The sequence below is a fragment of the Crocuta crocuta genome, unplaced genomic scaffold (genome assembly GCF_008692635.1).
Source record: "Crocuta crocuta isolate KB4526 unplaced genomic scaffold, BGI_CrCroc_1.0 scaffold619, whole genome shotgun sequence".
Taxonomy (NCBI): Eukaryota; Metazoa; Chordata; class Mammalia; order Carnivora; family Hyaenidae; genus Crocuta; species Crocuta crocuta.
The window spans coordinates 2,540,393-2,565,993 of record NW_027533395.1 but is presented as its reverse complement, the minus strand read 5'-3'; the positions used below and the strand labels follow the sequence as shown (position 1 = coordinate 2,565,993).

The following is a 25,601-nucleotide window of genomic DNA, read 5'->3' as shown; positions in this document are numbered from 1 at the left end:
GACTAGTAATTGGTATGGGGTTTCTTTCTGGATGATGAAGATGTTCTGAAATTAGATAGTGGTGATGAGTTGTACAGTTCTACAAATAAACTAAAAACACTGAATTGTATACTTTAAAGTGGCTAATTTAATGATATATGAATTATATCTCAATAAAGCTGTAAAACTTTTGAAAAGTAAGCCAAGACCCAACGGAAACTTTGAATAGGATTATTGTTCATAATATATTCAGTGTATGTATTTTGACATTATAAAGAAAATGTACCTGGTAAAAATACATGCATGAATTGGAATTTTAGTTTGAGTCTATTTGGTTATTTCATTTTTTTCATGAGATCTTTGTTCTATTTTTATTCCCTCTTTAATGATAGTCCTAAAACTGTAAAATCATTTCCTACTGGGTAAGAAAATTGAGACAGTTTGTGAAATTTGAACATATACTAGATATTTTTTTACATCAAGGGATTTTACAGTATGATAATGGTATTGTGTGTTTTAGAAGAGCTCATACCTTTTAGGGATACATACTGAAGTATTTACAAATGAAATAATATATCTGGGGTTTGCTTCAAAACTAATCTGGGGAATGAGGGCCAGGAAGTAGTTGCAGTGGGAAATGGGTAGGGTATATTTAAAACAAGATTGGCCTTGAGTTGGTAAAGCTAAGTGATGGCATATAGGAGTTTGATTATACTATTGTCTTACAGTTTTGAGACATTAATTTTCAGAGTTTTTTAAAAATTTTTCTTTATTTTTGAGAGAGCGAGAAAGAGCATGAGCAGGGGAGGGGTAGAGAGAGAGGAAAAGTCTGAAGCAGGCTCCAGACTCTGAGCTGTCAGCACAGAGCCTGATGTGTGGCTCGAACTTAAAAACTGTGAGGTGATGACCTGAGCCAAAGTCGGATGCTTAAATGACTGAGCCACCCAGAAGCTCAAATTTTCAGTTTTAATTGATGATACAAATGTTGATTTGTAGGCTTTATGCCTGTGAGAGTGATGAATCTGTTGTTTCTGAAACATGATCCTATTCTGTATTTTGTGATGATTTTTACTTTGCTAAAACAGCCTTCTACTTAGTTAACAAATCAGCAATTTTCTTGTTCTTTTTGTTCTGTCATTTTAACAGAGTTCTAGTTACAGCTTTTCATAGTATAGCTCAGTATTCTCTGCTACTTACAAAGCTGTTTTTATATCTTTGAGTTTAAATAAATATGTCTGAACAGGTGATGCATGGTTGTTAAACTTTTTACCATGTAGACCTGTAGCATGAAAAGTCATAAACCCTATTTGCTACATTCAATTTCAGAGTGTTTCACAAGGTAGGGATATAGTCTAGATAATTTTTCCCAGGAGTCATTTTTTTAAACTTTTAATTATGAATATTTTTATTTATTTACAAAATTTTTTTAATGTTTTATTTATTTTTGAGAGAGAGATAGAGACAGCGTGAGCAGGGGAGGGTCAGAGAGAGAGGGAGACCCAGAATCTGAAACAGGCTCCAGGCTCTGAGCTGTCAGCACAGAGCCCAGCGCGAGGCTTGAACCTGCGAACATGAGATCGTGACCTGAGCTGAAGTTGGACACTCAACCGACTGAGCCACCCAGGTGCCCCTATTTTTAAAAAAATTTTAATGTTTTATTTATTTCTGAGAGAGAGACAGCATGAGCAGGGGAGAGTCAGAGAGAGAGAGAGGGAGACACAGAATCCAAAGACTGTCCAGGCTCTGAGCTAGCGGTCAGCACAGAGCCTGACATGGGGCTCGAACACACGAACCATGAGATGATGACCTGAGCTGAAGTCGGACACTTAACCAACTGAGCCACCCAGGCACCCCAATTATGAATATTTTTAAATATAGTATAAAGTATACCCTCCCTTTGTCTATCACCCAGCTTTACAAGTTAACTAATGGCCAATTTCTTCTCTACCTCTGTCCACTTCCCTATTGTTCTGAAACAAATCCCCAGCATTTGCTACTTTATCTGTAAATATTTTAGTTGGTTTTTAAAAATATTTTTTTGGTTTATTTTTGAGAGAGAGAGGAGAGACTGAGCACGAGTAGGGAGAGGGGCAGAGAGAAAGGGACACACAGGATCCGAGCCTGGCTCCAGGATCTGAGCTGTTGGCACAGAGCCCAACTCGGGGCTCAAACCTGCAAACTGTGAGATCATGACCTGAGTCGAAGTCAGACTCTTAACTGCCTGAGCCACCCAGGCACCCCAAGTATTTCAGTATTCTTTTTTTTTTTTTTATGTCTTTATTTTATTTTGAGAGACAGAGACAGAGACCGAGCGGGGGAGGGGCAGAGATAGAGGGAGACACAGAATCTGAAGCAGGCTCCAGGCTCTGAGCTAGCTGTCAGCACAAAGCCCGACATGGAGCTCGAACCCACAGACCGTGAGATCATGACCTGAGCCGAAGTCGGACACTCAACTGACTGAGCCACCCAGGCACCCCTTATTTCAGTATTCTTAAAAGAAGACTTTTTTTTTAATGACCATGTATCATACCAAAAAATAAGTTATAAAAGTGTCAAGTGTCATGAAAGATAAAAAAGTGGCAGAGCTATTTTATATTAGAGATTACAGAAACATAACAAAATGCAATGTGTGATTTGATATAAGAACAATTTATAATGGATATTACAGGGACAATTTATAAAAGAATTTGGACTATTTAGATAATTGTGTTGTATTAATGTTAAATTCCTGAATACTGTATATATTTTATGATAATTATATTGTAATTATACAGGAGAATCCCTTTATTCTGAGACAATAACTGCTAATATGCTTAGGGGTAAAATATCTCAGTGTCTGCAAATAAATCATGTGGTCCAATGAAAAATTAACATGCACATATAAACACATGCATATAGATTAGAAGAGATAAAGCAAAGACCACAATATATTAACAGTTTGTAAAGTAGGTGAAAGCTATCTGGGTCTTCATGGTATTATCTTACAACTTTGTACACTAGTCATTTTACAAAAGGTTGGGGGTGGTGAATGAAATAAATTAACATTATTTTTAAGTTTATTTATTTATTTTGAGACAGAGAAAGCACAGGAGGGGCAGAGAGAGAAGGGGAGAGAATCCCAAGCAGGCTCCACACTGTCAGCACAGAGCTCGGTGCAGTGCTTGATTTCATGAACTGTGAGATCATAACCTGAACCGAAATCATGTCAGATGCTTAGCTGACTGAACTACCCAGGTGCCCCAAATTAATTTCTTGCTGTGAACTATCTAGTGTTCTAATGTTTCATTGTGTCAATCCTAGTGGGTGTTTCTCTCTCTTTTTTTAAGCTTATGTATTTTGAGAGAATGTGTGTGCATGGAGAAGGGGCAGAGAGAGATGAAGAGAGAGAGAATCCCAAGCACGCTCTGCACTGTCAGCACAGAGCCCATTGTAGGGCTTGAACCTATGAACTGCAAGATCATGAGCTGAGCTGAAACCAAGAGCTGGTTGCTTAACCACCTGAGCCATCCAGGCACCCCACTTTTTTTTTTTTTTTTAACACTTTAAGTCAGGATCTAGATGAAGTTCACACATTGTGATTGGTTGATAAATGTCTTCAAATCTGTAGGTTTTCCATTTTTTTCTTGGAATTGTTGATGACATGGAGTCATTTTTGTCTAGTAGTTTTCTTAGATTGGGTTTTGATGTTGCATCATTGTGGTATAATTTTGCATGTTCTTCTGTCTTCTATTTTTTCCATAAACTGATAAAATTCAGAGTGTTGATCATACAGGTTTGATTTGAAGGGATCAAGAATACTTCATAGATGGTGGTGTTTCTTAATCTAGAAACACATATTATCTGGTTGTCTGGGTCTCTTTATAATGTTAGCAGCCCTTGGTGCTCAGTGTCTAAGCCCATTAGCTTAATAGGGTTTGAAAAATGATGCTATCATTCCTTTTTTTTTTTTTTTAAGATTTTAAGTAATCTCTACATCCAGTGTGGGACTCAAACTCACAACCCCAAGATCCAAAGTCCCATGTTTCACTGACTAAGTCATGGAGGCACCCCATCATTCCTTTTATTAGTTAAAATACCCTTATAAATGAGAAACTTCCTTTCCTCTATAGGCTTAGCCAATGGAATAGTTTATATAGGAAAGGCAAGATAAATGTTTGATTCTTTTTACTTACCAAGTTCAGAGTAATGAGTTGGTTCATTAGCATACTCTAGTCATGGCAACATCAAATAGGTTGTCTTGTTCTGTTTTTACTTTAGTGTGAACTCATGAATTTAAACACATTTGTGATTTAAACCCATTTTGCTTATTACCTTTATTGATATTTAAATTGTCCTATCATAGGTATCATAGTCTGTGATACTTTCTTGCAATCTGATATGACAAGATATTCTATGCTCAACTTGTACATCTCTTGTCTCTCAGACACGGAATTAGTCCTTTCTCCAAGGTGTCCTAGTTCCTTTTGGTGGTTCTTTACTTTTGTGTTTATTTTTTAGAGGGCCGGGGGGCCTCTCTGACAGCAGAGAGCCTGTGATTTGGGGCTCAAGCCCACAAATTGCATGATCAAGACCTGAGCCGAAGTCAGACGCTTAACCAACTGAGCCACCCAGGTGCCCCTCTTTAGGTGGTTTTGCAAATCAGTGTGACTACTGGGGGTTCACCTAGCTACTGGGTTCATAACAGTTTGTAGTCCTTTTCAGTTGACAGAAATAGGATTTTTTTCAAGGTAAAATGTAATTATGAGTTGGTATCTTCTCTTTAAAAGATCTGTCTAGTGGTATGTGTTATTTAAAGCAAGAAAATAACTGAATATTTTCTAAGTCTACAGATCTAAACTAGCTTATTCAACTTTCTTATCAAATTGGCCTTTTGTGTTATAGATGGTAGGGAAGATTGCAGTCTGTGCTTAATTTCAAAGAGATATAAATCTTCTGGATTTTTTTTTCCTGTTCATTTACAGATGGTAGGAGGCTATTAGGTGTAGCAGAAAAGATAAGAGTTGACTATGTAGGTGAGAACTGGTTTTAGAGCTTTAAGCAAAACAATAACAAAAAACCCCCAAATTATCTTCTAAAAAACTGTGAATTATATGGGGGAAAATCCAGTTAACTTGTGAACCTGGGGCATGAGGACTAAGTTAGCCACATGAGAACCCTAGCTTTGAAAGCCAAGAGAAGTTTTTTTTTTTTTTTCAGGTGTTGGCAGATATCATAATTCTGTTCTAGGTGATCTAAAAAGTACAGTATTGGGGCACCTGGGTAGCTCAGTTGGTTAAGCCATCTGACTTTAGTTCAGGTCATGATCTATAGTTGGTGAGTTCAAACCCTACATTGGGCTCTCTGCTATCCGCACAGAGCCTGCTTTCAATCCTCTGTCTCTCTCTGTCCTTCTGTTTGCTCGCTCGCTCTCTGAAAAATAAACATTTTTTTTAAAAAGTTAAAAAGTATAGTATTTATAACTTTAGCTAAGTTAGATGAATTTTAACAAACACCTGGGGTTAGGTGTTCTCTCTTATTTAGAAATAAGAGAGATTTGGACTGTCCTCTGCTGGTATACCTGAGGTAAGCCCAGGGAATTAACCTTCAGAAATGCTGATTCAGTTGAGGGTCTGACTCTTGATTTCAGCTCAGGTCATGATCCCAGGGTTGTGGGATCAAGTCCTATGTCTGGCTCCGTGCTGAGTGTGGAGCCTGCTTAAGATTCTCTTTCCCTCTATCTACCCTACCCACTTGGTCTCTCTCAAAAAAAACCCAAAAAACAAACAAACAAAACTAAACTGGTTGCCAGACAGGCATAGCTAGATAATTCAGAATAGCAGCTTCTCAAGGCAAGGTCCTTGATGGGATTCTCATGCTAATCAGTGCCCCCTACAATGAGATATTTTCTTGGGGACTTCACCTGGCACATGGCTGTGCCTCCTCCTTAGTGAGACTGCCTTAGCTTTGTGAGATGATTCCTGTACCTGCAATAAAAGAACATGAAACTTTGCCATTTTGGTTTAGGTTCTATCATTATCCCATAACCATCGTATGAAAATCTCTTACATAGACTCTGTTATATGAGAGTCTAGTTCTTTTACATCAAGAGTGAAATGATTGCAATACACCAGTAACAAATACGTGTCAGGAATTAATAGTTATTTATACACATTAATTTACTTTCCTCTTGATAAAATCTATGAGCTATAGTAGGTGCTGTCATTATCTTTTTTACAAATGGGGACAGAAAGGTTCATCAACCTGCCTAAAGACAGAGCTAGAAAATGGCAGAACCAGGGTTTAAACCCAGGTCATCTGTTTCTGGAATACCTGTACTTAACACCTGTGCTATCTGCTGCCCTATGGTAATAGGGGGTGGCTTTATTATAAGGAAATATCTTAAGGAGCCAGACTACAGATAAGAAAGCTGAGTGCTGTTATATGGAACAAATGCATGCCTAACCTACTGCTCATGTTTTCCTAAAAGGTACCTTTTAGTTCTGATTACCTCAGCTTTTCCTTTATGTTAGAGAGTAGCATCCTTAAATTTGCCTTGGAGATGGAGTAGCTGGCTAAGCATTAGTTGCTCCTTTAAAACCCTGTGGCCTCTCCCCCTGTCACCTTAGACCATCGGATCAGATTCCAGGCACATATGTCTAGATGTCAGTCTTTTTATTTTCTACTTAAAAAAGAAAACCCCTTTATTTTGGAAATCTTCACACTTACACAAAAGTAGACAGAATAGTAAAATGAAAACCCATGTGCACAACTCAGCTTCAGTAATTATAAGCTCATGGCCAATCTAATTTCATCTATATCTTTACCACTTCTCATAATTTTAAAGCAAATTGGGACTGTCTTTTTTTTTTAATCAGTAAATAATTAGAATTGTTTCTAAAAGATCAGGACTTTTTACAAACATAACAGTAATACTACAGTTTTGAAAACTAATAGTAATTCCTTAAATATCCACATGCTACTTAAATTTCCAAGATTATCTCATAAAAATTGTTATATAGGTTTGTTTAAATCAGGACCTAAATAAGATCCATACATTGTAATTGGTTGACATATCTCTTATTTATATTCCTCACATCTTTTTCAGTGTAGAATTTCCTTCTCCATCTTGTTTTTTTTTTCTTGTAGTTTTTTTGTTGAGGAAGCTAGATTGTTTTAGACATAATTTAGCCTTAGATATTCTCTCTCTGTCAATACATTTTACTCTGCTCTATTTTTGATGAGGTTTTAAAATAAACCAGCCTTTCTATTAAAAAAAAATATTAGACATACTTTTCAGAGAGGGGAAGCTAACCAAAAATTCCTTTTTTCTTCTTTGGTAGGTAAATTAGCTCAAATTTCATAGTAATTCTTTTTTCATAAATCTCTTGAACATCTTTGTTATAAAACTTGCTTTATGATTTATATTTTTTATATCTATTCTGAAAATATGTTTATTTTTGTAGCCCTTGGAAAAGAAGTTTGTTCGAGTTTCTGGAGAAGCAACTATTGGGCATGTAGAAAAATTCCTCAGAAGAAAAATGGGTCTTGATCCAGCTTGTCAGGTAGGGTACATGTGTGTAAAAGGACAGATGAAGTTGTGAGATTAGCATATTGAGGAAATGCTAAATAGGATTTCATGCTGTGGCTTTTATAAAATGTAGATATTGTAAATACTAATTAAATATTGGGACACAGTGATTCCAGCCCCACGTTAATCACTGTAGACTTACTGTCTGCTTCTTACTGGCGTGGGTGACTACCTGTCAGTGTCAAGAGAAGAGCGGAGGATATGAGCCTCGGTTCCCCATCTCCTTGATAGTGCAGAAGGTTATTTATCATCCATCCTCTTCTCTTCAGAGGACATCCTTGCATTTATAACAGGCTATCTCCAAGACACCTAGAAAAGTGAAATAGCTGTCTAATATAGATGCTGTTTGTTTTTTGAGCATTAGAAAAGATCTCTCATTCTAGCCATGTAATATGTTCTTGTTATAAGTAGGAACTCGAACCTCATGTATTGTTGAACATAAAATGTAAATAGAATGTGGCCCACTGAAAATACACATCTATATCGTTTTGCTTTTTCTTTCATTACTTAAATTTTAAAGAGGATTTTGTTTTCCATCATGTGTAAAATTTCAAGAAATAATTTCTATTTAAAACACCTATTTGCTATTAAGTTAACAGATATTTCTCATGGCAACTGAAAATAACTTATCTGTCACAGCTTACCTGAGGTTATTCCTAGTCTTCTGGTAATTGGATGGGTGGGGCACCTGGGTAGTTGGTTAAGCATCCAACTTTGGCTCAGGTCATGATCTCGCAGTTTGTAAGTTAGAGCCTCGGGTCGGGCTCTGTGCTGACTGCTCAGAGCTTGGAGCCTGGTTCAGATTGTCTCCTCTCTACCCCTCTCCCGCTCAGCCCTGTCTGTCTGTCTGTCTGTCTCTTTCTCTCTCTCAAAAAGAAAGAAACATTAATTAAAAAAATTTTTTTAAATAGGTAACTGGTTAGAGACCCTTGGACAAAGAATTGTAAATGATCTGATAACAGTCTATTATTTCTAAAAGCAGAATTCAGAAGAGTTGCACCTGATTATATAAAGTAACCAAGAAGTGCCACCCAAGAGAGCTTTCTGTAGGATATAGATTACTTCCTCTGTGGCTGCATACTGATCAGAGCACAATTATCATTTATAAAAGTTTTACATTTGGTGTTTTAATAAATGTGGTTGCCAAATTGGTTTGACTGTGCAAAAATGTGGGGTCTTTTTCCATATCATAGAATTCAAGGCTTTCAGCATTTTAAGATAAAACTTTATATATATATACAGATATATATGTGTATGTATGTATATGGGTTTATTTTTGAGAGAGAATGCAAGTGGGGGAAGGTGAGAGAGAGAGGGGAGCAGAGGATCCAAAGCAGGCCTTGTGGTGACAGCAGTGAGCCCGATATGGGGCTTGAACTCACAAACTGCAAGATCATGACCTGAGCCGAAGTCAGATGTTCAACTGACTGAGCCACCTGAGCACCCCTGAAATACAATTATGTAAAATTTGTTTTCAACATTTAATATTCTCAGTTTTTGGCTTTCTCAGTAAATATTTATTTCCTATTCAGGGACTATAGAGGTGGTAACACTCATATAAATTACTATTTCACTAAAATGTTGAAATGATGGAACAGAGAACTATCAAATATGCAAATATTGTGACTAAAATTGTTTAGACCTTCTAAATCCAAGAGGGAATAAACAAAAGTTACTTCTAATATGAACAGAACATTGAGCTAGTTAACCATTAATCACAATAAAATGCTTGGTGAACCCAGGCACTTGAGCCTGCTATGCTGATCTTTATTTTCATTTTTTTAAACATTTATTCATTTCTGAGAGATAGAGCATGAGTGGGGGAGGGGCAGAGAGAGAAGGAGACAAAGAATTGGAAGCAGACTCCAGGATCTGAGCTGTTAGCACAGAGTCCCGACGTGGGGCTCGAACTCACGGACCGCGCGAGATCATGACCTGAGCTGAAGTCGGATGTTTAATCAACTGAGCCATCCAGGCACCCCTATGCTGATCTTCTTTAAACCAGTTATTCCCAAGTAGGGAATGTGTGTGTTGTTTACAGATATGTGGCCTTTGCTTAGGGTTATTTCTAACAGGAATGAATTACTACAGGACTGTTAAATGATAAACTACCTTAAAGTTATTTGTGGCAGACCAAAATAAAAAAGGAAGACAATTCTGAAAGATTAAAAAAACACAGATCACANACCCTCCCCTGCTCACGCTGTCTCTCTCTCTCTCAGAAATAAATTTAAAAAATTTTTTTAAATGAAAAAAAAGAAAAATACAGATCACTTTTTTTTTTGGAATATGAAGTATTTTATTTAGACCATTTTTTTAAGGATTCTTCTTCAAAAGTTTTGCATGTGGCATTCGAGCTTTTTTTTTTTTTTACAAATAGTTTATTGTCAAATTGGTTTCCACATAACACTCAGTGCTCATCCCCACAAGTGTCCTCCTCCATGCCCATCCCCCCTCCCCCCCACATCCATCAGTCCTCAGTTTTTGTCAGCATTCAAGAGTCTCTCATGGTTTGCCTCTCTCCCTTTCCCCCACCATTTCCGCCCTTCTTCTCCCCCTTGTTCCTCCGTCAAGTTCCTCCTAATCCTCCTATACGTGCAAACATATGATATTTGTCCTTCTCTGCCTGACTTATTTCGCTCAGCATAACACCCTCAAGGTCCGTCCATGTTGCTACACATGGCCAGATTTCATTGTTTCTCATTGCCATGTAGTATTCCATGGTATAGATAAACCACATCTTCTTGATCCATTCATCTGTTGATGGACACTTAGGCTCTTTCCATGTTTTAGCTATTGTGGAGAGTGCTGCTATGAACATTGGGGTACATGTGCTCCTATGCATCAGCATTTCTGTATCCCTTGGGTAAATTCCTAGCAGTGCTATTGCTGGGTCATAGGGGAGTTCTATTGTTAGTTTCCTGAGGAACCTCCACACTGTTTTCCAGAGGGGCTGCACCAGTTTACATTCCCACCAACAGTGTAGGAGGGTGCCCATTTCTCCACATCCTCGCCAGCATCTAGAGTTCTCTGCAGATCACGTATTCTTATAAGAGATTTAAGTTAATTCAAAATCAGAAATTGGTAATTGGGTAGATTCCATTACATAGAAACCTGAATGCCTCTGGATTACCGTTTTTGAGTTAGTGGTATCTTGAACTCGTGTCTTATTTTATTTTGTCTTGTAGCTACTCTTGTGTTCCTTTGTACATTGTTTGATCTTCAGATCTTATTTTTGGTTTATGAAACAAGACTCAGAAAATCACATTGATCACATTGATCACAAAAAATTCGTTATATAAAATAAGTGATATTAGATTTTGTTGTTAATCCTACCATAATTAATTCCATCTTAAAAGGTAGGTTATTATTTATTTAGCATATGACCTTAACCTTGCTATTAAATTGTTTCCAAATGAATTTTTAAACAGACTCTAATGTATTATATGGTGTGTCCCTACCATTTATTTATTACCTATCGATGCTAAATTGAGCATCTATGTATTTGGTCTTAAGAATACAAAGATGAGAGAGAAAATTTATGCCACCAGGGGGCTCGGTTGTGGGGAAGATATACAAGAAAACAACTGAATGACAATAGGATATGGTGAGTGTGACAAGAGTGCAAGAGTGAATGATTTCAGACTCCACCTACATCTTTTTCCATTACTGATCTAGCCACGTATCCTTGCTGTGTTACTGAGTCCTGTGAGTCCAAATGCAAACTATCAAATATGTGGGTCATATTTGTGGGAACCTCAGAGATGTGACTGTTTGAATGAAGTAATTGATGAAATATTTACAGTCAGGTAACATTTAAAAATCAGTATGTAAAATCAGAAGCAATTTAAGTGTTCATCAGGGAAATGGGTTTATAAATTATGATATATTCAGGAGCACGTGGGTTGGCTCAGTTGATTGAGTGTCCAACGCTTGATTCCAGTTCAGGTCATGATCCCAGGGTTATGGGCTCGAGGTCTGTGTTGGGCTCCATGCTGAGTGTGGAGCCTGCTTAAATTCTCTTTCCCCTACTTGTGCTCTCTCTCTCTAAAATAAAAAATAAATATAAAAAGTTATGGTATATTTGTACAATGGAACACAATATAGCTATTAGAGGTACTGTGTACTTTAAAGATGTTTGTGCTATTTTAAGGCTTTTTGTTTTGTTTTTTTTTTAAATAAGTTGTAGGACAGTTTATGTGGCATGATCCCATTTTTTTAAAAAAATTTTTTAATGTTTATTTTTGAGAGAGAGAGAGAGACAGAATGTGAGTGGGGGAGGGGCCGACAGAAAGGGAGACAGAATCCAAAGCAGGCTGCAGGCTCCAGGCTCCAGTCTGTCAGCACAGAGCCCAAGGCAGAGCTCGAACCCATGAGCTATGAGATCATGACCTGAGCTGAAGTCAGACACTTAACCTACTGAGCCACCCAGGCTCCCTCATGATCTCATTTTTTTTTAATCAAACAAAAATCCCACATGTTCACATAGCATCTAGGGCCATCCACATCAAACTGTTAGTAACTGGCCAACTTCTGGGGATTAAGATTGAGGTGAAAAGAAAAATATAGTAACCAGACCATAAATGTATACCATGAGGTGAAGCCTATGAAGAGTGATGGTCTCTGGATTGCTGAATACTTAATCAAAACATGATGACCATTTCCAGATTCTTTAGTTTTTCATGGATATAAGTTCTGTGCACGAAATATGCTATCACTTGCAAGTCCTCTTGCAAACAAGTCTTGCTCTGTCAATCTTGAAACTAGTAGATGTGAGACACAAAAGTTGGTACTAATTGGGAGTGCCTCCCTGGCTCAGTCGCACTGGCATGTGGCTCTTGATCTCAGGGTTGTAGGTTTGAGCACCACTTTGGGTGTAGAGATTACTTTTAAAAAAAATCTTTTTTAAAAAAGCTGGTACTATGGGAGTTTATGCTCTAGGATCTAGCGTGTGCATTTACTTGAAAGCTAGAGGCGCTAGATCTAGCCTGCCATCTGTTTTTATAAATAAAATTTCATTGGAGCACAGCCATACTAAGGCTGTGTTCATGCAATTGTGGCAGAATTTAGTAGATATGACAGAGATCCTAGGGCCTACAAATCCTAAACTATTTAGTCTAGCCCTTTATAGAACAAGTTTGCTAACCCCTGATGTGCACTTAGGCTTTGGAGAAAGATCTGGGGACACACCTGGGTTTAGATCTGGACTTTACTAGTTACTAGCTTTATGACCTTAGGAAAGTTAAATGTCTTTACCTCCTAGTATTTCTATCTGAAAAATGGGCATTATCATAGCTAGCTTACAAGAATGTGAGAATTAGATGCATAGTATAACATATAGTATACATAATGGCTTCTCAGTGAAATGCAACTGCTTTTATGATTCTTCCTCATCTATGATGAAGCTTTCAAGGAGATTAATATGTTGGTATTTGACGGGATTTTTAGAGTAAACACAATTTGAAAGTAGGAAAATCTGGTTAGAAGGGGATTTCAGCTTTAAGCCCGGGGCAAGGGATGATAGGAACACTGAAAGGTATTATGAAGAAAGAAGCCACAGGGTTTGGTGACTGATAGCATGTGAGAAGAAAGGGAAAGGAGAATTAGGAGTCAGAGGTGATACTCTATTCTGGGTGAGAGGACAAGAACAACTGTCACACCATAAACTATAAACAGGGACCTTAGGAGATGTAGTCAGTGAAGGGATCTATATGAATAAGACATCAAGAAGCTGACCCCATTTTAAGGCAATGGGAAAGACTCCTTGAAAGACAAAGATTGAAGATTTGTATTTTTAAGTATTATATACTCTTTTAATCATTTTCTCATGAACTTTAAAAAATGTACCTTCCTGTGCTGCCTTATGCTGAATGTATTAAATGTGATTTTACTTCTTCTCAGAGATTCAAGGGAATCATTTTGAGTATCTGCTGTACTGTGCCATTTTCCTGCTATGTCTTCTAATGCTCCTTCCATTTTACTTTATTTTTATACCAAGTTCTTAAAATCTGTCTTGAGAGGGGCACCTGGGTGGCTCAGTCAGTTGAGTGCCCGATTTCGACTTAGGTCATGATCTCACAGTTCGTAGGTTCGAGCCCTGCATTGGGCTCTGTGCCAACAGCTAGCTCAGAGCCTGGAGCCTGCTTCGGATTCTGTGTCTCCCTCTCTGACCCTTCCCTGTTCATGCTGTCTCGCTGTCTCTGTCTCTGTCTCTCTCTCTCTCAGGAAAAAAATAAATAAAATCTGTCTTGGGAATGTTTAATCCACCTAAAATAAAATAGAAAAGTCTAGTTTGGAAATAATTATGTTGGTTTTTCTTAACCTTTTTCATATGGTTTTTTGAAGCAGGAAAGCAATCTGATACTCATGTTTGCCCATAGGTAGATATCATCTGTGGCGATCATTTGTTGGAGCGGTATCAGACACTAAGGGAGATTCGACGTGCGATCGGTGATGCAGCAATGCAGGTAGGTCCCAGACTTCATCGTACTTCTGCCTGATGGGCATGTTGTTTAATGAAAGAAATGTTATCAACAGTTTTAATAAAGATTTTATAATTTTCTTTTTTTTATTTTTTAATGTTTATTTTTGAGAGAGACCATGGGCAGGGGAAGAGCAGAGACAGAGGGAGACACAGAATCCGAAGCAGGCTCCAGGCTCTGAGCTGTCAGCACAGAGCCCGATGTGGGGCTCTAACTCACGAACCATGAGATCATGACCTGAGCCGAAGTTGGACACGTAACCGACTGAGCCACCCAGGCACCCCAATTTTCTTTTTTTTTAAAGTTTATTTATTTTGAAAAAGAGTGCACAAGAGGGGAAGGAAGAGAGAGAGAGAGAGACCTGAGCCCAACTCAAGAGTTGGCTTGACCAACTGAGCCACACAGGCATCCCTCTATTTTTTTTTTTTCTTTATAGCCATCTTACTGGGTGTGCCGTGGTATCTCTTTGTGGTTTTGATTTTATTTCCCTGGTGACTAATGTTGAGGATTTTTCATGTGTTTATTGGCCATTTGTATATCTTTGGAGAAATTTCTATTTTCGATCCTTTGCCCATTTTTGAAAATTGGAGATTTTTATTATTGAGTTGTAAGAGTTCTTCATATATTGTGTATACCTGTCCACTATCAGATATATGATTTGTAAAAATTTTCTCTCACTCAGTGGGTTGTCTTTTCATTTTCTTTGTGATGACCTTTGAAACACAAAGGTTTTTAATTATAATGAAGTGCATTTTATCTGTTTTTCCTTTTGTTCCTTCATTTTTAAAAAATTTATTTATTTATTTTGAGAGAAAGAGAGCACACGCAAGTATATGTGAACAGGAGAGGAGCAGAGAGAGAGAATCCCAAGCATGCTCCACACTGTCAGCACAGAGCCCGACATGGGGCTTGAACCCGCAAATCATAAGATCATGGCCTGAGCTCAGATCAAGAGTTGGACATTTGGCCAACTGAGCCACCCAGGCACCCTTGGTTCCTTCTGTATTTGGTGTCATCTCAGAAACCATTGCCTAATCCAGGGTCATAAATATTTACACCTGTGTTCACCATAGATTAGTTTTGTTTATTCTGGAATGTCATGTAAGTGGAATCAAGTACTCTTTTGTGTCTGGCATCTTTTATCCCTCATACATTTTGAAATTTATCCATGTGGTTACATGTAGGAATAGTTTGTTTCTTTTCATTGCTACATAGTATTTCATTGTATAACATGCCATATTTTATCCATTTTCCTATTCATGGACACTTGGGCTATTTCCAGTTTTTGGCTAATACAAATAAAGTTGCAGGTCATGATCTCGTGATTTGTGAGTTTGAGCCCCACATCTGGCTCACTGCTGTCCGTGCGGAACCTGCTTTGGATGTTCTGTCCCCCCTCTCTGTTCTTCACCCCACTTGTACTCTCTCAAAAATAAACATTTTAATAAAAAAATACAAATAAAGTAGCTATGAACACTTATACAAGTATACATTTTCTTTTTCTTCCTCCTCATCTTTTTTAACCAGTTTTGCTTTCACTTATTTTGGACAAATAGTTTAGCAGTGAAATTGCTGGATCATAGGGAAGGTGTATGTTTTATTTGATAGGAAACAAATAATTGGTATATTTTGATAGGATTTTTGTGGCTGTGCTTTGCCACCAAACCTGTAAAGAACTATGGCTGAAATTTCTGCAGCCTTAATGACTGGTCCATTATGGAGAATTTTTGTTTATTTTTTGCTTGGTTTTCTTTTTACTAATTTGCTATAGATTTCCTTGCACCCACCACTCAGATTTAATGAGGGTTGGTAACACTTTGCTCTTTCGGATAGGAAGATGTAAAATTTTCATCACTTTAAAAAGAAATTTGAAACAAAGTAAAGTGTTAATACTCAATGAAACTGAGTACTGGTTACAAATGTATTAATCTTTGTACTTGGGGGAAACATTTTTTAGGTTTATTTATTTGAGAGAGAGAGAGAGAGAGGGAGGGAGAACACAAGCAGAGGAGGGGTAGAGAGGGAGACTGAAGATCCAAAGCAGGCTTCGTGCTGACAGCAGTGAGCCCACTGTGGGGCTTGAGTTCATAAACTGTGAGATCACGGCCTGAGCTGAATTCAGATGCTCAACCAGCTGAGCCACCCAGGTGTCCCTGTACTTTGAAAAAATTTTTAAATCTTTAGGAAAGTCATAGAAATCGTACAGTGAATATTCATCTATGCTTTACCTGAATTCACCAGTTTTTTGTTTTATTTTGTTTTTTAAGTTTATTTTTTAGTTTATTTTTTAATGTTTATTATTTATTTTTGAGAGACAGGAGTGTGAGCAGGGGAGGGGCAGAGAGGGGGGAGACACAGAATCTGAGGTAGGCTCTAGGCTCTGTGCTAACAGCACAGAGCCCAACACAGGGCTCGAACTCAGGAGCCAGGAGATCATGAGCTAAAGTTGTACACTTAACTGACTGAGCCACCCAGGCGTCCCTTAAGTTTATTTATTTATTTTGAGTGCGAGCGAGCAGGGGAGAGGCAGAGAGAGAAAGAGAATTCCAAGCAGGCTCTGCACTGTCAGCATGGAGCTCAATGTGGGGCTCAAACTCAGAAATCATGAGTTTATGACCTGAGCTGAAATCAAGAGTCAGACTGTTAACTGACTGAGCCACCCAGGCACCCCTGGATTCACCAGCTTTAACAGTTAGGATTTCATCTGAGAAATAGAACCAATATGAATATTATGGAATAGTATAGTAGGGGATTATACCTTAAACAACTGTAGGGGCTGGTGAAGAAGTGTGTTGAAAGATAGTGCCAGTGGACCAGTAAGTCATTGTAAATCAACAGGGCAGCAATTGAAAGAAAAGACAGACATGAGTGGGGAATAGTGAGAATAAACTGGAACCTGTAAGGAGAAACTGGGATGTCTGTCTCATCAGTTCCATCTTCACTGACATGGGTGATCTGTAGACAAAGCTGGTGGTCTTTGGCCCAGAACTCAGAGAAGTTGAAGGGGGATCTCTTGTGGGAGCAAGAGGAATTAGTGGCAGGCCTGACTGCTGCCCTGTCCCTACAGTGTGAGCCAGCATACGAGCAACAATGTGTATGAGCTGAATGGGCATCTGGTACTCTATGGTGACCTGAGCATAATGGCTTCTGCCTCCTTCCACTTTGCATATCTTATACAAGTCTCTATTGGCTAACCTAAAGGGAAGGGATTTGGGGAAATATGATTCCAGCTTGGCTAAGTTGACCTCGCATAATGCAAAAGACTCACAACGTAAGCGTTGGTGTGGATGTGGAGCAACTAGAATTTATGTACATTGGTAGTGGGAGTATCAACTGATTCAATCACTTTAGAATTCTGTTGATACTGTACTACTAAAGCCATGTATATACACCCTATTCCCCAGCAATTCTGTACCTGAGTATAGAAATGAATATTATGTCCACCACAAGACGTGTACAAGGTAGTTTATAATAGCTTGATCATGATAGCCACAAACTGGAAGCAACCTATATGCCCAACAAAAATTGAGTAAAAAATTGTGACATATACATACAATTGAATACAACTACCATATGCAGCAACATGAATGAATCACACAGGCATAATAGTGAGCAAGAGAAGTAGGGCCCAAAAGAATACACAGCTGATCATCATTATTCACAGATTCCATATTTGCCCATCTGCTTACATTTAACATTTTATTGTAACCTCCAAATTAATACTAATTGGTCATTCATGGTCATTCAGTTTTTCATAACTTCTTTTTAATGGTATTTGGGTTTTTGTTTTTGTTTTTTGAGAGAGAGAGAGTGAGAGAAAGCATGCTGAGCTTGGGATGGGCAGAGAGAGAGAGAGAATCCCATAGAGAGAGAGAGAGATAAAGAGAATCCCAGCCAGGCTCCTCAGCACAGAGCCTGACGCAGGGCTCAATGGGATCACAACTTTGAGCCGAAATCAAGAGTCAGACACTCAACCAACTGAGCCAGCCAGGTGCTCTGGTATTTGGATTTTTTAAAGAAATCACAAGTTTTGTAATTTTGTTAATGAAACTTGAGTATTGGAGTATATGTAATTGGGTACTGGAAAGATGCTCCAAGGCTAACTGTTCTTTACTGTGATATTAGAGGTTGTAATTATCCTTTAGTTTTATAGGTATACTTTAGTTGTGAAGCAGTTTGTCAGTGGAACAAATGTAATTCGCAATACAATGACTAGGAGCCATTATTTTTTTAATGGTTATTATTAACTTGAATTTTATGTGATTTACAAAGAAGAAAGAGGACTTAGTCACTTTTCTGTTTCTTTGAAAAAGTAGCTGGCTTTTCCTTGAGCAAGAAAAAGGACATGAAGATGCATGAAATGTAATTTTTTTTTTTTTTATTTCTAGGAGAGAGAGAGACAGCGTGAACAGGGGAGGGTCAGAGAGAGAGGGAGTCACAGACTCTGAAACAGGCTCCAGGCTCCGAGCTGGCAGTCAGCACAGAGCCCGACGCGGGGCTCGAACCCACGAACCGCGAGGTCATGACCTAAGTGAAAGTCGGACGCTTAACCGACTAAGCCACCCAGGCGCCCCTGAAATGTAATTATTTTTGCAATACAGCCAGCTTAGCGATAGAATGAAATGGTGTAAGGACTTAGTGAAAAAAAGTCTTGAAGTTACTTGGGTTGGAAAGTGAAAAGAAAAAGGCCTGCCAGGCTAATTGAGGAAACAACACATATATGATGTGAAATTGCTTAGATCTCAGTAAAAGACAATACTACTAATAATTAACATTTCTTGAGGTAAGTAATGTCTACACCCAACATGGGCTCAAACTCACAACCCCAGGATCAAGAGCCACACACTCCACTGACTAAGCCAGCCAGGTGCCCCAGAACATGTTTTATCTTGTGTAAGCCTCACAACAATCTTAAAAGATAACAATTATTGGGGTGCCTGGGTGGCTCAGTTGGTTAAGTGTCTGACTCTTGCTTTCAGCTCAGGGCATGGTCTCACAGTTCATAGGCTTCTGTGCTGATAGCATGGAGCCTGCTTGGGATTCTCTCTCTCCTTCTCTCTGTGCCCCTCCTCTGCTCATGCTTACTCTTTCCCTCTCTCTCTGAAAATAAATAAGTAAACTAAGAAAAAAAAGAATGATTACTATCTCCTTTTTTCTTTTTTAAAATGTTTTTTGAGATACTTTAAGACTTAGAGAAAAGTTACAAAATAGTCCTGAGAGTTCCTATGTAGATCTCACCCAGCATCCTTTAGTATTAGCATCTTGCATGACCACAGTACAGTCAAAATGTCAAAACTAAGACATTGACATTGTTACAATACTGTTAACAAAACTGTGGACTTTGGATTTTGCTAGTTTTCCCACTATTGTCCTTTCTCTGTCCTAGGATCCACATTGTATTTAGTTATCATGTCTCCTTGTCTTCTCCCCCTTCTCCAGTCCTTCCTTGTTTTTGTGACTTGAGTGTTGGTCAGTTATTTTATAAACTGTCCCTCATTTGGGTTTGTCAGATGTTTTCTCATGACTAGATGGAGGTTATGCGTTTTTTGGCACATCACATACAAGTGATGTCCCATCCTTGGAGTATCATCAGGAGATAATACTGATAGGTTTTTCTCTTTGGAATTAATAATCTTGTGAGGAGAGATACTTTGAAACTATGCAGATATCCTGTTTTTCCTCAAATTTTGCCCTCTATTCTAACATCCATTGGTGAATCTTATAATTTAGAAAACTGACATATAGAGGTTGAATAACTTGTCCAGGATCACTTGGCTAGTTAGTGGTAGGATCAGGATTCAGCTGTTGAAAATTTGAACTTAAAGCTCAGGCTCTTCACAGAAGGGTAACCAGATACTTTTTTCAGGTGATTATTCAACTTATTGTTAACACACTTTTAGAAGTATAGTACCTTGCCAACTGTCTACATTTTAGTAACAGTTTAAAAGAATCTTCCTAAAATACAGAAACAAAATTATTTCTTAGATAACTAAAACATACTTAGAGGTATAAACAAAACATTTTCTGAAAATTTTATAATGCTAAACTTCAGGAATCTTAGAAAATGATTATCTTTTAAAAAATTAAGCTTACTTGAGTAGAAATGTAAGAAACTAGGAGTAGGGGGCACCTGGGTGGCTTAGTCGGTTAAGCGTCCGACTTTCGCTTAGGTTGTGATCTCGCGGTTTGTGGGTTCGAGCCCCGCATCGGGCTCTGTGCTGACTGCCAGCTCAGAACCTGGAGCCTGTTTCAGTCTGTGACTCCCTCTCTCTCTGACCCTCCCCTGCTCACGCTGTCTCTCTCTCTCCTAGAAATAAATAAAACATTAAAAAAAATAATAAAATCTCTTTAAAAAAAAGAAAAAGAAACTAGGAGTAAAATCCCAATGAGGCAGATAGAAAATATTACTTCAAAAAATATTTAATATTTTCTGGAGCACCTGACTGGCTCAGTTGATTAAGTGGCCAACTCTTAATCTCGGCTCAGGTTATAGCCTCATGGGTCATGGGATCAAGCCCTGGGTAAGGCTCTGCACTGACAGCTTGGAGCCTGCTTGGGATTCTCTCTCCCCCTCTCTCTGCCCCTCCCCTACTCACAGGTGCTCAAATATTTCTCAAAATAAAGAAATATTTTTTAAAATATACAGTCAAACTTTTGTTTTGGAGCATAATTCATTTTAGAAACATCCTTGTAATCCAAAGCACCCTATAAGAAATAATAGAAACTCAGATGATCGTTCCACAACCCAAAAATATTCATATGAAATGATTACAGTATGTAATATAAAATAATAAAATATAAAGTATAAAGAAAAACAAATTAACCCGCACTTAACTTTGAAAATCTTCGTGGCTGGTGTGAGGAAGACATGAGGGTTATTGTGTAGAACAACTTTCACTATCACTAATGGAACCACTGCTGTCTGTTGGTTCAATGGAATCTTTCTGCATGGAAGCTGTTGTATACACTCACACAGATGTTGACTACAGTACAGTATTAATAAACTCTTGTCATTTACTGTATTTAATGTAACTGGCATTCAGGCAGCAGAGGAAAGGGTCTATATCTGCAGGCAGCCTGACCTAGAAGGAAGCAAAGCATTCCTAAGCTTACTCTTGTATGGAAAAGCAAAGGACTGTCCGTAGGTGCTTTGAAATGACCAAAAAATACACTAGTGCCAGTTGTGGTTACCTTCCAGTGTTCTGAAAAATCACTGATTTCTGCCAAATACCATGGCCTAAGATCCGAACATGGGAGACGATCACTCACAATCCCACAAAGAGAGAGAACCATTGGCTCAGCTGTAATCTTGTGACATTCAGCATCACATACTAATAGAGCAAGATGTTTATCAAGCTAAAATTTATTAGAAATGTTTGTCTTGCAGGACACTCACAGAACATGTTACTCACACTCCCAGGTTTTATTATACTTACAGAAAACTATTCTAGACACATGGGAAGATTCAGAGATGAGCAAGTCCCTGAACTTAACCTATAATACAATTAAAGTCCTCATTGACAACAATGTAAGATTCATGGACTGTCAGGACCTCTCAGCTAAATGAATGATATACCTTCTCAGTGGGAAAGGGGAGGAGAATGGTAGGAGCTGAGGTCTGGGCAGGCAGAATAAAACCATGTGTAGGACTTTATAGGCCATAGTATGAACTTTGGATTCTAATTGGGAAATTAATACAGGAAATTATTTTTGGAGAGGTTTAAGCCAAGGACAGAGTGACCTACTGTGACTTATGTTTTAGAAGACTCATTCTGGTTGGATAGTTCAAGAAGACTATGAATAGAGGCATCTAAATATAAAATACAAACAGTATTTATGTATATAGACTAGAAATATAATAGATTTAAATTATAATTATTTCATTTCATAAAATGTGATTTTATACATATATTGACGTTTTGAGGTTTTAAAACCACTTGTAAGCTATTTTCAGTTTGATATCTCAGCATGTCATATTTTTCAAATGATGCTTTCATTTCTGAAACATGAATAACTACATGCAAAAAATTAACACATAAAATATAATTTGTATTCTAAGAACATTGATAAAATCTTTCTGTTTGTTATAATACAAATTCATTTACTTAGATTAGGCTAATTAGTCTAGAATAGATCTGATGGTCCATGGGCCAAACATAGTATGAAACTATGTTTTACATGGTTTACTGTGTTTTAAATATTTTTGAATTTAAATTCCTGTAGCTACACATCTGCTCTCCGGTTTACCAGTGGTCTCCACACTCCCTATGGACTCATGATACCTAAGTCACATATTCATCTATATTACTTTCCTGGCCCTGGGCATTTTAATTTATGAACCCTTTTCTAGAATTCTGGTGAGCTTTCACTAGAGTTGCGAGGAACAGAATCCAGATTGCAGTGAATTGTGTAATGAATGAGAGATGAGGAAGTAGAGCCATGGAAAAGCTTAGCAAAGGAGAGAGAAATAGCTAGAATGTGATTGGAAATGCAAGGGGCGCATGTCACCATTCCCTTTTTGTGTTGCTCAAAGTCAGCCCATTGCTCATGGTACACTTCCCCAACAAGTCTTACTTGTTAGCTAGTTTTCCAGTTTACACTAGATTAGAAATAGCACCTTAGGGGCGCCTGGGTGACTCCGTTGGTTAAGTGTTGTGACTTCTGGCTCAGGTCATGATCTCAGGTCATGATCTCTCTGCTGTCAGTGCATGGCCCACCTGGGATCCTCTGTCTCCCTCTCACTCTGCCCCTCCCCTGCGCGCTCTCTCTCTCTCTCTCTCTCAAAAAGAAAATAACATTAAAAAAAAGAAATGGCACCTTTAAAAGGTGGATTGCTTGCTGGATGCAGACTTGGTAAGAACACAAATGATTAAGACTGATATCAAAAGAGAAGATAGAAACCCAAAAAAGCAGATGAAAAGATTCAGAAACACAGTATCTGGAGTCATTTAGTACACGGGTCATTTGCCCAGCGGCCAAAGACCTCACTGTTACAGAACAGTGTACTCGCTGTTCATAATGATGACTCTGGATGTCAAAGAAAGGTTAAACTGTGTTGTGAACAGTCTTTTGGGTATGGGTAAAATGTATAATGTATGAATGGGCAAGAGTTTCAAAGTTTTCTTAACAATAGTAATGAGCTGCATTTACGTGGAAATAAATGTTTAATTTCTGAGCAGATCCATGGTGCTTTATGACACTTGCATCTTTTTTCAGGAAAGTAGTCTATGCAGAAGGAAAGGTGTATCTCTTTGAGTTCTTTTTAGAGAACTGTTTAGCCATAAACAACCCTGGCTAATTATGAAGTTTCAGAATTACCTGAGAGTCATTACAAAGGTACATTGACAGGAAATATCTGGTGATAAGGTGAATGAATAAGTAAGTCTATTCATTAGAATAATGAATAGGGGGAGGGGGCGCCTGGGTGGCTCAGTCGGTTAAGTGTCTGACTTTGGCTTAGATCATGATCTCATGGTTCGTGGGTTCGAGCCCTGCATCGGGCTCTGTGCTGACAGCTCAGAGCCTGGAGCCTGCTTCAGATTCTGTGTCCCTCTCTCTCTCCGGCCCTCCCCTGCTCACGCTCTCTCTCTCTCTCTCAGAAATAAATAAAACATTTAAAAAAAAAGAATAATGAATAAGGGTAAGGGTCCTGGACACTTTATTTTCTTTAAATCAAAGAATTTCATATTAGTGTTGGGCTGTGAAAATAATATCTGACTTGACTTCATCATTTACATAACTGGTTTTCAAATAACTGCAAAACACTTTTTTTCTTTTCAGGACGGTCTGCTGGTCCTTCATTATGGTCTTGTAGTTTCTCCTCTGAAAATTACTTGAAGATTCTAGCAGCATTAGGAGGAGGGAAAAGAAATAAGGAGGCTTCTGCAGGATTGCATTTCACCAAAGATTTCCACAAAACATGTAGTTGATACCACTTTGTGCTGTTGGAGACACAACTTCTCTATTTTCAGCACCTAGATTGATAACATTTATAAGTACAACTCGGAATGACGGAATGCATCTGTTTTACTAGAAACTATATATAAAAAGCATCCATAGCTCAGGGGGAAATTTTCAAAGCATTGAATTTTTAAATTCCTTGTGATCTCAAATACTTTGATGTTGATTTTGCTTCCTAATCATTGAGGTAAATCGGTTACTATTTTCTTCTTTGTTGAGCCATATCCCTTTCCCGTTGTGGTTAGGATGCTGCTCTCTGGAATAGTATCAGTTGGGCAGTCATACTTTTGGAAAAGAAGTATACTTTTGAACTAAAGATTCAAAGCCAGGCTTTGTTAAACTATAGAGTGTACCTCTTTGACAGAGACCAAAACTACCGGACACTTTTGTACGTTGCCATCATATTTTGAACATGTGTCTTTCCTTTACCAGCAATACTACTACAGAGATGATATATACTTCTAAAAAGGATGAATTATTATTCTGTGTGAAGAGACTGTCTCCTGCAGGGTTTATGGCCTGGACCATAAGCCTTCAGTGTAATAAAGACTCCTTCAACATATCTTACAACAAGGGGTGCCTCTTTGAAACATTATTTTTATTATTGAATGTTAATTTGATTAGCATTCACTTTATTTGAGTACATAGTTTGGTTATCAATACCTTGTAAAACCACTGGTTCTGAAAGTAATAAAGAAACTTGAGTGAATTTGCAAGTTTACAGAATTCTTACTCACTGTTTCCTCAGTAAGTCAATTTAATGTTCATTTTCCCACTACTTTGTCACTGGGATAAAGAATACGGGTGTTTGAGACTTAACTCACGTACAAAGATTTCCGTTTTAAATGTTATTTTGCCTAAAATTAGCATTGTGATACTTTCTAAAACAATATTTTGTAGACCCTATTTCACTGCAAAATTTCCAAGTCTGCATATAGAAACAGTTACAAATGAATGAGGTTTGGCAATTGTTTTGTAAAGAATTTGTGAATTGTGTATAAATCTCTTCTAACATTTAATAAAAAATTTTAATAAAAATTTATTTTAACCTATTTTTAAATGTTCATATTTATTGTGGTTTGAAACAAAAATAACCAAAATTCCTTAAGAGACAAGGTATCCAAATTAAAATACCATCAAATAAATATTTTATAAACATCTTCACTGACTTTACTAGATAACAGCAAGAATAGCAAGTATGGAATTCATTGTCTCTTAAATGTTTCTTACCCAAATTACTTACTGTTTTTATTCTTGTCCCATGTTAACATATCTTTGTCAGGGATTCCCAAGGTTACCTTCAAGTTTTGTTTTGTTTAAGTAGGCTCCATGCCCAACGTGGGGCTTGAACTCACGACCCTGAGATTAAAGAGTTGCATGCTCTACTGACTAAACCAACCAGGCCCCCCAAGACTGCCTTGAGGTTTAGTGGTTCACTAGAACGACTTATTATGCTTGTAGTTTATGACAGTAAAAGGATATAGTTAAAATCTGCAAAGGGAAAAAAAATGTATATTCCTGAGTCCAGGAGAAACCAGATGTGAACTTTTGGTTGTTTTCTCCCTACAGAGACGTGGAACAGTGTTTAATTCTTTCAGCAATGATATGTGACA

The 25,601-nt window shown here is 37.9% G+C and overlaps 1 protein-coding gene across 1 annotated transcript in view; it reads left to right on the top strand.

The window, feature by feature from the left end:
* PCGF6 (polycomb group ring finger 6) overlaps positions 1-24,971 on the top strand; it is a 35,370-nt gene extending 10,399 nt beyond the window's left edge. Inside the window, exons 9-11 of the mRNA XM_077748453.1 lie at positions 7,422-7,520; positions 13,927-14,013; positions 23,809-24,971. Of these exons, the coding sequence (XP_077604579.1) occupies positions 7,422-7,520; positions 13,927-14,013; positions 23,809-23,865 (243 nt within the window). The 3' untranslated portion in view covers positions 23,866-24,971. The remainder of the gene's footprint in view (positions 1-7,421; positions 7,521-13,926; positions 14,014-23,808) is intronic.
* The last annotated feature ends 630 nt before the right edge of the window (positions 24,972-25,601 follow it).